This window comes from Solanum pennellii, chromosome 12 (genome assembly GCF_001406875.1).
Source record: "Solanum pennellii chromosome 12, SPENNV200".
In the NCBI taxonomy this organism is placed as follows: Eukaryota; Viridiplantae; Streptophyta; class Magnoliopsida; order Solanales; family Solanaceae; genus Solanum; species Solanum pennellii.
In genome coordinates this window covers 81,650,523-81,662,510 of record NC_028648.1, presented here as the reverse complement: position 1 = coordinate 81,662,510, position 11,988 = coordinate 81,650,523, and the positions used below count along the sequence as shown (strand labels likewise).

General features: G+C 33.2%; 1 protein-coding gene and 1 pseudogene across 3 annotated transcripts; both read right to left on the bottom strand.

Moving 5' to 3' along the window:
- Positions 1-968: 968 nt before the first annotated feature.
- On the bottom strand, positions 969-6,134 carry LOC107005754 (probable leucine-rich repeat receptor-like protein kinase At5g63930). Of its 3 annotated transcripts, none has more exons than XM_015204410.2 (3): positions 5,515-6,134; positions 2,047-5,044; positions 969-1,404 (listed from the first exon to the last, which is right to left on the bottom strand). In XM_015204410.2, exons 2-3 carry the CDS (start codon positions 4,988-4,990, stop codon positions 1,055-1,057), a joined length of 3,294 nt encoding a protein of 1,097 aa, XP_015059896.1. In that variant the 5' UTR covers positions 4,991-5,044; positions 5,515-6,134; the 3' UTR covers positions 969-1,054. The 3 variants fall into 3 exon arrangements, with proteins under 3 accessions (XP_015059896.1, XP_027769182.1, XP_027769183.1); XM_027913381.1 differs by having other exon boundaries at positions 2,047-5,039; XM_027913382.1 differs by lacking the exon at positions 5,515-6,134 and having other exon boundaries at positions 2,047-5,485.
- Positions 6,135-9,939: 3,805 nt separating this feature from the next.
- On the bottom strand, positions 9,940-11,497 carry LOC107005766 (annotated as a pseudogene).
- Between the last annotated feature and the right edge of the window lie 491 nt (positions 11,498-11,988).

The window sequence follows — 11,988 nt, the reverse complement described above, 5'->3', positions numbered from 1 at the left end:
ATGGTTTTATCCTTCTATAAATAGAGCATTCTTGCTCATTTGTAGAACACACCAAGTTAGAGAGAAAAACCATTTTGAGAGCAAAGTGAGGTATTCCATAGACTATACAAGAAAATAGTCTGTGAAGAAAAATAGAGTGTGAGCGATATTTTAGTAAGACGGAAACCAAAAGAGTGTTGTTCCTTTTGAGTGTGTAGTAGTCACTTTGAGTATTGTATTCGTGACTACACAGTGTAAAATTTCTTACTATAGTAATATCAATTGCTCCTCTTAGTCCGTGGTTTTTTCCCTTATTCAGAAGGGTTTTCACGTAAAATTCTTGGTGTCGTTATTTTCCCATTTTATTTCCATTACTTTTACCATATATATTTTTGTGCTTGTCCGCGTTTTCCCAACAAAAAGGTATTCTTAATTAGTTAACTATTGCTTTAATAACCTATAGTATAATTGAGGAGTAGGGTTGGTAAAATGGTTTAAGAACAAGTAATCGTTTTAATTAATTGCATTAGATATCTATCGTGTCAATATGTAATATATATACACAAACATATTTTTATTTTTTGGGAGTCTAGTTTACTTTGACTTTTAGCTTGTATAAATATTAGAACCAACTTGCTTTGTTTAATAGGATTTTGAGAGACGTCTTCACTTTTTCTTGTCAACTTACTCAGTGATGTATGCAGAAATTTTACAAGCTATGTTGCTTGAATTTTTCAAAAATAATGTCCGGTGTATGTCAGATCCTTCAAAAGCTATGTATTTTTGAAGGATCAGACAGAGTAACGTGAGATATTATTTACATTTTGAGAAACATGTGGTAATTCTATTATTCAACTGTAGAATACAATACAAGAGCTAATACTAGAAAGCATATCAGTCTTCGCGCTATTTATACATTTAACCTATGTTGTTCGAACTCTTCGAGAATGCCACCAGATGCATGTTGAATACTTCAAAAGTAGTACATGTTTTGCGGATCAGACCCGGGTGATGTAACATTTTTTAAGAGTCCGAGCAACATAACATAGTACATTATGTTTCTGTCATAGGGAGATCAACTTTGAGACAAGATGAAGTTACCTTCTTGCTCATCAGACTCCATCAACATTGACACAACTTCGCGCATTGAAGGGCGATCAGCCGGGGACAAACAAGTGCAGACTAGACCAATTTTCAGGACTGTAAGCATGTGACTAACAGTAGTTTTATCTGTCAAATCCAATCGGATATCGAGTACCCCTGGTGTCAACGAATTGTCTCGAATATAATGCCTCACATAAGTGACAAGATCACCTCCTTGATCGAGTGGCTGCACCGGTGTTCTTCCTGTTAGCAACTCCAAAAGGACTACTCCGTAGCTATAGATATCACATTTTTCTGTTACCTTCATGGTGTAAGCATATTCTGCAATGGGAAAAACAGAACCGTTAAACAAAGTAGACGCGTCTCCTTACGCTCTTCAAATAGTATTACCCTTATTTCATGTAGTTTCTAGCTTTTGGTATCATCTATTATCATCTGTTGTTTGCTATGTTTAGGTGATCGCGTTGTATGTTGTTGATGTTACTGTTCCTCGCATGTATACTCTGTACTCTTTTCGACTAGTTGTATTGTTCTCTTCGCTTCACTTGAGTTGAGGGTCTTTTGGAAACAGACTCTCTACCTCTACGAGGTAGGGGTAAGGTCTGTGGACACTCTACTCTCTCCAGACCACACTTTGTGGGATTTCACTGGGTATGTTGTTGTTGTTGAGTATAACAAAAGAAGCATAAACTTTCATCAAGGAAACACAAACACTAGTACTATTTGCTAGTCAAAGTGTGAGGAAAACTAACATACACTAGTCAGCTCAGAGGAGGAACTAAACGTGAGATTTTTCGTGTACATGCACTGATTTTCGGTGAAGAGTTATAATCATTGCTTATCTATAATATATTAGTCTTGAGCATTAATCTAGACGGTCATACGTTTCTTGACATTATTAGCAGACAGTAGACGGGCTATACTACAGAAATCTCTCATGAAAAAATAATGAAATGTACGTACCAGGGGCTATGTAGCCATATGATCCTGCAATTGCAGACATCGACTTAGTTTGAGGCATGTCGATAACTTTAGCAAGACCAAAATCACCAACATGAGCTTCCAACTTCTCATCGAGCAAAATATTGTTTGACTTTATATCGCGGTGGATGATCTGTGGTTTGCAATCATGATGTAAGTAAGAAAGTCCTTCAGCTGCCCCAAGAGCTATCATAAAGCGTTGAGGCCAATCCAAGCTACAAGATGCACCATGAAGCAATTCACCCAAGCTACCTTTGTCCATATACTCGTAAAGAAGCAGATTAGAACCTTGATGATAACAAAAGCCATACAGTTTTACAATGTTACGATGCCTAATCTTTCCGAGAGTTGAAATCTCTGCTCGGAAACTCTTTTCTATGTTATTACCCTCTCTGTTAGAAGCCAGCTTCTTAACAGCGATTTTTCGTCCAGATTGCATGACTGCTTTGTATACCGTCCCAACAGCTCCTCTTCCTACAACATAACTGTCTTGAAAATTGTTTGTAGCCTCAACTAAGTCTTGGAAAGTGAACTCCTCTTCGGGAGGGAAATATATGTCCGAAGCTGGAAATGACGTGTCCTTATCTTTTACTGATGCAACCATCTGATCAACTGGTTTCCGCTTCATCACATACAAAATTACCATAATCAAAACAAGAAAAACACCACTACCAACAGCCACAACAACAATAACAATCTTCTCTCTTGGACCACCTGCATTTTTGGTTGGAGGATCAGAATTGAACGGAGGAGATTCTTTACATCCACCTAAACGACCACCACAAAGCCCATTGTTTCCAATAAAGCTGCTGACATCCATATTCTGAAAGAGTGGTATATCCGGCAATGGTCCAGTGAGGTTATTGTATGAAAAGTTACAGCTCATTAGACTCGTCAAATTTCTGAATGTGATTGGTATTTCACCACTCAGATGATTATTGTTGAGATAGAGAGACTCTAGTAGAATAAGATTTCCAAGCTTAGGCGATATTGAACCAGAGAGATTGTTGTCACTAAGATTCATCGCGATCTGTAGACCGGTAAGATCACCCAATTCTGATGGTATTTCACCTGAAAATGAATTTCCACCCATCTGCAGTTCGTTCAAACGAGAAAGCCTCCCCAATGCTACTGGTATCTTTCCAGAAAACTTATTATCCGAAACCAAGAGACGTTCAAGCTGTGCTAGTTTTCCAATGTCATCAGGTATAGCACCACTAAAGCTGTTCCTACTGAGATCAAGTCGTTGCAACTCCTTGCATTTCAGAATTTCTAGTGGTACTTGACCTGACAGCAAATTAGACGAGACATTAAACGTGACAAGTGTTTCAAGATTCCCTATCTCCCGTGGCAATTCATGTGTGAAATAATTGCCTGAAAGATCAAGTCTTTGCAACTTTCGACAGTTTCCAATCTCAGGAGGAATTAAACCACTGAACGTGTTCTGTCCTAATTCAAGAGCAGATAGATTACTCAATTTGCACAAGTCAGAAGGAAAATTTCCTTGTAGCCAGTTACCGTCAAGATGAAGTTGTACCAATGAGTCACACTTAATAACACCAGATGGAATGACTCCATGCAAGTTATTTGAACCAAGATTAAGCCAAATCAAATTAGAATCCCTACAAATATTTGGAGGAATTCCTCCTGTTAGGTAGTTGTAAGAAAAATCAACAACCCAAAGTCGGCTATAGTTCCCAAGACCTTGGGGAATAGTTCCACTTAAAGAATTCTGAAAGAGCTGTAACTGAACCAGTTCAGTGAGATACTGAAATGAAAACGGAATAGAGCCATATAAGTAATTAATCGACAGATCAAGACGTTCCAACTTTCTTAAACTAGAAAGTTCCCGAGGTATCACACCAGTGAGCTGGTTATCAAAAAGATACAACAATTTCAGCCCCTTTATTTGACTGAACTCATTTGGTATGTCTCCTATCAGATAGTTCTCTGAGAAGTCAATTTCTATCGCTGACGAAAGATTCCCAACGACTCTTGGAATTGTACCGTTTAATCCATTCCGGTATAGGTATAACCTCTTGAGAGATTTGAGCTTACCTATTGCAGCAGGAATTTCTCCAACCAGGTTGTTCTGGTATAAAGCAAGCAGTTCAAGTTTTGTACAGTTTCCAAGTTCCTTCGGGATATAGCCCGAGAGTTTATTGTCCCAAAGTACAAGTTGTTTCAATCTTCTAAGCATACCGATCTCTTTGGGTATATTTCCTCCAACATTGTTTTGTGCAAGACCAAGCACTTGTAAGCTCTTGCAATCACCAATCTCCGGGGGTAAGGTTCCAGAAAGTGGATTCTGCCCCACTCGAAATGTTTCCAACTTTTTTAGTTTCCCGAGTGATCGAGGGAGTGAACCAGTGAGATTATTGGTGTATGCAACAAAAGAAACTAAAGAAGAAAGTCTCCCAAACTCCTCCGATATAGGACCAGATATCATGTTGTTAAACAAGTTTAAATCTTTCAAATGAGAAAGGTTATACAATTCATCAGGAATCTGCCGGTAAAACTCATTATCATGGAGCTGAAGACTCTGCAGTTTCGAGCAGTTTCCTATTTCTTTCGGAATATTCCCTGTGAATCTATTGAAAGACAAGTCAAGAACGGTTAAGCTCACGAGACCACCAATGCTAGAACTCAAAGTGCCTGACAGATTCATAAAACTCAAATCAAGAGATTGCACAACTGGATTATAATCAAAAGTGCAATTTACACCTTTCCATCTACACGGTGTCTCATCACTAGGATTCCAATTTCCAAGATTGTTAGACTCATCCTTTAAACTCTTCTTTAACTCAAGTAGGTACATTCCTTCAGCATTCAATCCTTCTGCAGGACAAACCATCGTAGCGGAAACCAACAAGATAACTATCCAAATCAGAATTAGACCAGTTCTTGAGTCATATACTCCAGACATTACGAAAACTTTCAATAATCCAAACTTGAACCTTGATCTGTTATCCAACCTATACTGGTGCAAATACTGAAAGTTTTAGAAAAGAACTCACACTATCACACATTCAATCATCAAAAAAAAGCAAATGAATCAGCAGAGCTAGTTAGAGAGCAACACTGACAAAACCAGTGATGGATGTAGCATATAGTCAATGAGTTCAACTGAACCTAATATTTTTCAACTAACAACAACTATGCTTCAGTCCCAAACAAGTCGGAATCAACAACCTAATACTTTAAACATGGAGTATAAATATATACATATATGTAAAAGACTGAACAGATCAAATTTAAATCCTCGATTCGACAAACCAAAGTAAAGTCTAATCCAAATAAATATCCAGCAGATTGACAAACTAACCATTTCAAAGAACTCCAAAACTCAGAATTGCCAAGAAACTCCACCAAACAACGTAGAGCCAATATGCTAGATTAACAAGTCAACTATATAAAGAAAATCCATTAAAGATCAAAACTTTATCATACCTCTAGACTTTTGTAGCATTACTTCTTCAAAATGCTGGAGACCCCACAGCCCAAGAAAGCAAAGACAACCAAGAACTGTCAAGTGATTCTTTGTTGATAACACAGCAAAAACCATAGAATCTTGAAATGGGAAAATTCTATATATAAAACTAAACTTTTTCCAAGAATTGTAGAGATCTTCTTATCTATATGCACAATTTTATGAAAAGGGCAAAAAAGATTCAATCTTCATGTATCTAACAAGCAAAACAAAACATGGGAAATCAAATGTAATGTTTCTAAGTGAATATTTTGCTACCCTTTTCTTTATAGATGAAAAATTCTATATTTATGAAACTAAAAGCTCCTACTTTTTTTCCCAAGAATTGTGGGGAAAAGGGTAAAAAGATTCAAACTTTATGTATTTAACAAGCAAAAAGAAACATGGGAATTCAAATGTAATGTTTTAAAGTAAAGATTTTGCTACCCTTTTCTTTGTTGATGAAAAATATTGAAAAGATGGTTTCAAGAATCTTATCTCTCTCTCTAAAATGTTGCTTTTGAGTGCTTCAAAGGGTCACTAACTGTCAACTTTCTAGGCACTTTACATACACTTTTTTCAGAAAAATATTCATGTGGACTTTTGAGATTGGACAGCTTCTTCTTTGTTGTTTTTTTTTGGGAAAAATTGTACATGAGGACTCAGAGGAAGTGAAATCAGATGGTGATGCTAGCAATGGTGTCATCTTCTGTTTTTTATTTGAATTTTTGCAAAAAAAATTTGCTTATAATACATGATGCACGTTTAGATACCTCAATTTGTTTTGATTGTGTCTATGATAAAATTGCTCGTATTTACAATCTTGATGAAATAATAGGGGGTAATTTATAGAACTTGAACATAGTACAATAGCATTGTAGATTTGAAATGCTGACGTGACACATAAATTTACATTTAAACACTTCATGCATATCTAGACACCTCAATTCTTTCTTATTATATCTGCAATGACATTGCTCATATTCACGACTTTGATGAAGTAATGGTGATTAATTGAATTTGAAAAGGGCATAATAGTCATTGTTCTAAATTCGGAATCAAATAGCGCTGGTATTGGTAATGGTAACCATTTGATGCTGACATGACACATAAATTTTGAAAGTATGTAAATAATTATTTAGATACTTCATATACATCTAGACACCTCAATTCGTTCTTATTATGTTTGTGATGGCATTACTCTTATTTCACGATTTCGATGAAGTAATGGAGGGTGAACTAACAGAATTTTAGTGGTGTTCCAACTAATTATTTTGTAAGTTGGAATGCTCAACTAACATAAGAAAAACGAGTTGATGTGTCTAGATGTGCATTCTCAAAATCAGTGTATTTAATTGTTAGTTAAGATCAAGTTAAATATCTATCTACATGTTATATTTATATCTTTTAACCGATGACTATCATAAAAAATATTTTCATATACATAAAATAATAATACAGATTACTATATACACATTATCTTCTCCCGACCTCATTTGTAAAGATATTGATTGATTGTTATAGTTCTAACTTCTAAATATCCTTTTTTTTTAATAGTTATTTGGTGTTGGTATAATATTTTAGGCAATTAAACTAAAAAGAAATATGCAACGTGATGACCATTCTTCCCCTCATCATCCTATCATTCATCATAAATAAGAAAATTAATCATCATAGTCATAAGGTGAAGTTTACCTACCCTATTTTTCATCTTTTTTACAATTAAAAAAAATCTTTGAATAATAATAATAATAATAATATTATATATATATACACATACACACATATAAAATTCTAAAATTCATAAATAATGAAATCGTTTATCATATATCAATAAGGCTCAAACTCAGAAATCATAATATATATCTAACACATAGAATATCACTAGATTAAAACTCCGGAACTGATGTTATTTTTATTTTTGATGTGTGAATATCTTGAAGATAAAATCTTTAAACAAAATCAATAATTTTGTATAAATTAGGGTAAGAATATCTTTGAATATCTTATATGGTATATTAATCAATTCTATCCCATTAAATTATGCAAAAAGATTCTTTTAATTCGAAGTCAACGTTAAATCTCAATTTGTCCTTTAGATAAATGAAACAATAATTTAGTCAACATGTACTACAAATTAATTTATTTTATCTTCTGAACTATTAATAAAATAATAATAAAAATATACATAAACTCTATACGCCGACAATTTCTATCATTAACGCGGAGAGTAACTAACTTTATTATTGTTATATATTCCTTTCGTTTCAAAATAGAAGTAATTTTATTGAAATATCTGTTTCAAAATAATTATCCGTATAGAAGTTGAAAATAATTTGTTTTTACTTTTACTTTTAGTAGTAATTGTTTTTGAAAAACTTCATATTGTTCGAAGCATAACTAGACCGATCTAATTTTTGAATTCAAGATTAAGAAAATATATCTTATTGAGTAATAAATAGACTAGAGTGATAATTAGAGCTGTCAATATGGGCTAGGTCCGTTGGGTCGGCCTGGCCTAATCTGGGATTTAATAGGATTGTGCTAAGATTTTTGAAGTCCATTTAAGAAAAGCGCTTTTTAGCCCGGTCTGAATAAGTCTGCTTATTTAGGGGCTTGAGAAATATCGGTAGGGTCGGCCCGTGGGCCAATAAAAATTAATTAAAAAATTGTGATATAATATTAAAATTTAAAAATAAAGAGAGTCCAAAATCAAAATAATTAATGTAATATTTCTATCTAGATATTTATACTTTTAGTTGAAAAGAAAATTAATAAATATCAAGGAAAATGCACAAGTATCCCTAGACTATGACCAAAATCCCAGAGACACACCTTAACTAAACTAAGGTCCTATTACCCCCTGAACTTTTTTTTTTAATTTTATACACCTTTTGTCTTATGTGGCACTCTATGTGGCTCCACGCAATTGAGGCGCGTCGGAGATATTTGGATGCCACGTAAGCCAAAGAGGTACACAAAATTACAAAAAAAATAAGCTTAGGGGGTAATACGACCTTAGTAAGGTGTGTCTTTGAGATTTCGGATATAGTCTTGGAGGTACTTGTGCATTTTCCCTAAATATTATAAAGATAATTTTATTTGTGAATTTGATTAACAAGTAGTGACATTAAGGTCTCATTTTTTTCCATTAAGATTAAGACGTCTGAGTTTGAATACGCATTTAAATGTTAAGATGTGCATTAAGATCTAGATGGTAAATCTGAATAAACATCTGAATATTAAAATATTGTCTCTGAATCTGAACACTAAATTATTGGGACGGTTTGTTTTCAATATATGAATGCACATATGAAATTTAACGTTATATCAATAAAATATTATCAAAACCTTGTTAGTAAAATAGTATTTTTCATATAATATAATATTTAAACATTTTTTACCGTAACAAGGTAATATGATTTATCTTTTAAAAACTCAATATCAAGTTACATCATTAATATGACTATTTTTTACACTCAAAATATTTTGAGAATCGAATATAATGCAATTTAAAATAGTTTATATGGAGTAGTAAATATATAGTTTAGAAAAATATTTTATTTTATTTTACTATAGAAATTTATTATTGTTATCGATCAAATAACTAATACTTTTTTATTTTTTGAAATCGTGCTAAGTATTATATCATGGGAGTGCTTATCAATTCAAATATATTGATTAATTTATGAAAGTAAAAGATGTATATTAAGTTAATATGAATAAAAGAAATTATAATGGCAAGCATGTAATTAAATATTAATTAAATAAGAAAACAACTTTTATGAGTTGTTTTGATTTAGTTGAATTAAGATAGTAGTCTTATTTTTTAGTCTGAATAGTGTTAAGGGTGTGTTACAGATCTGATTCATTCAGATATATCCAGACCCATTAAGAGGCTTATAATAAAATAAAACAAACGAACTTAATGAACTGAATCTGAATAATTAAGATTCAGTTCTTAAAAACAAATACATGAGGCAAATCTGAATGATTAAGATTCAAATCCCATTAAGTGCAAACAAATGAGGCATAACATAATGTAATATTGTTTTATCGATATTTATGATAATATTTTTAAATTATAATTTATAATTTAATTTAATAATTATAAAAAAAATTTAAAAAGTGGATTGACCCGGCAAGCTTGTAGCCTATGTACTTGTGGGATGGGCCGACCATTTTCTGGCCCACACAAAAAATGGGCTGGCCCAGCATGACCCGTAAAATGTCAAAGCCTGTATGGGTTAGCCGGGATGGGGTGAGTTGACTCATATTGACAGCTCTAGTGATAATATATAAGCAATGACTCCATAATGGAAAATATTACTTCAACCTCTAAAATGATAAATGAAGCAAAGAAGTAAAGTGAGTTATTTGATTTTTTTTTAGTTAAAAATATCATTATTTATTAATGTGAAACAAAACGACAAATATATAAATAAAAATGAAAAAAAAAAGTAAAAGTAAAAAGACAACTTAGACCTAAATAGAAATACTGCGAAGGACGACTGCCTCTATAGTTAGGCCAGGCCCAAAACAACAAAGCACGCCCCACTCAAGCCCTTCGCCTGTGCTACTCAATCCTTCACTGATAGAAGCTTTCCTCATCTCATCCAAAACAAACAGTATGGTGGCACAACCCATATTCCCATAGCCACTCAAGACATTTCTTGTAGCTTTGAGTTTTTCGGGCTTTAGGTCCAATTTTAACTCAATTTGATCTAAAATTGCACGTCCACCTGGATGAGCTACCCAAAAGATGGAGTTCCAATCAGAAATGCAGTAAGATTTTCTCAATATTTGTTGAAATTAGCATCGTAGCTTCCTTATGTATATGGATTATTAACCCAGCCTCACTTAGGTTAGAATAAACTGCACTTTCGCTATTTGGGAGAAGAGTTTGAATTGTGAATACAAGTTCAAACAAAGGCCTTTCTATTGGTATGATTGGATCTGAACCAATAATGACAGCTGATGCCCCATCGCTATTAAAAGCTTGTCCAACCAAATCATCTAAGTCAGTGTCCCTTGGGCCTTGAAAGCTCATCAAATTTATTAATTCTGAGCAAACAACAAGGACACGAGCTTTCTTGTTATTTTCAGCCAAATCCTTAGCCAATCTAAGAACAGTTGCACCACCAGAGCAACCTTGTTGGTACAACAGGAACCGCTTAACTGATGGATCGAGCCCAAGAAGTTTGGTGAGCTGGTAGTCGGCCCCTGGCATGTCCACACCACTAGTGGTGCAAAAGGCCAAATGTGTAATCTTAGATATGGGCTGGCCCCATTCTTTGATAGCCTTTTGGGCTGCCTCTTGGCCTAGTTTTGGAACCTCGATAATTGTTATTTTTTGTCTAGCATCAAAAGAAGGTGTCTTGTAATTACAAATATTAGGATTTTTCTTCAAAATTTCCTCGGTTAAATGCAAATATCTTTTCTTAATCATTGTTGCAGCACCTGTACACATATGATCACAAATGTAAACCAACACTAACAAAAACATAATCAAGTCTCAACATGAAAAACTCAAGAAAATTCAATATTACTATAATAAACAATTGCATAATTAAATTATTTGAAAATAATTTGCATATATCCTTAACTAAATATATTTTAATTAAAAGAAAGAAAACACTTTGAATAATTGGAATTGTGCAAATCAAGATAACAAAAATATTAAACTTACACATTTGCTTAAACTTTCGTTTAAGTTCACTCTTATATTCACTATTAGTGATACGGAAAAAATAGTCAGGATAGGTGCTTTGATCGATGCAATTGGAAGGATTGGCTGTTCCGATAGCCAACACATTAGCAAGTCCCTCTGCTCGTTGTGCCTTATAAAGCTCTTCGATAGTGACTATTTTCGCCGATGGAGGCGAATTGGAACACAAACATTTTATCATCTTTATACAAGATATTTGCTTTTTTACTAAGAAATTGTTCTAGTATTTATTTGAAGAGGATTTTACAAGCAAATGATATAACAACATTAGTTACTATATATACTAATCGAAGGTTCTATATTAGTGGTTCATTTTTCATTTGACGTGTCATTTAAAAAAAAATATGAAAAGGAAAGAAGGGTATTTTAGTTTATTTACTCTTATTAACAATGAGAAACTTTATGATATTTATACCTTTAAACAAAAAAATTAAAGGGAAAAATGAATATAAATAAATTGATATTATTTTAATTTTGTAAACTGACTAGTAATTTAGGACAATTATATGGACAAATAATATGAAGTAGAGTAAATTTGAAATCTCGAAATCAGCTATTTAAGGAGTATTAAATTTTTAGATGCTACAACTAGCTAGAAATCATAGATTGGAAATATTTTCTACCCCATTATTGAGCATTTGAAAAAAAATTAGTGATAAGAAAAGGAGATTAAAAGGTGGAGAATTGAATCCTTATTAATAAAATGAAATTACGCTGAAGTAATAAT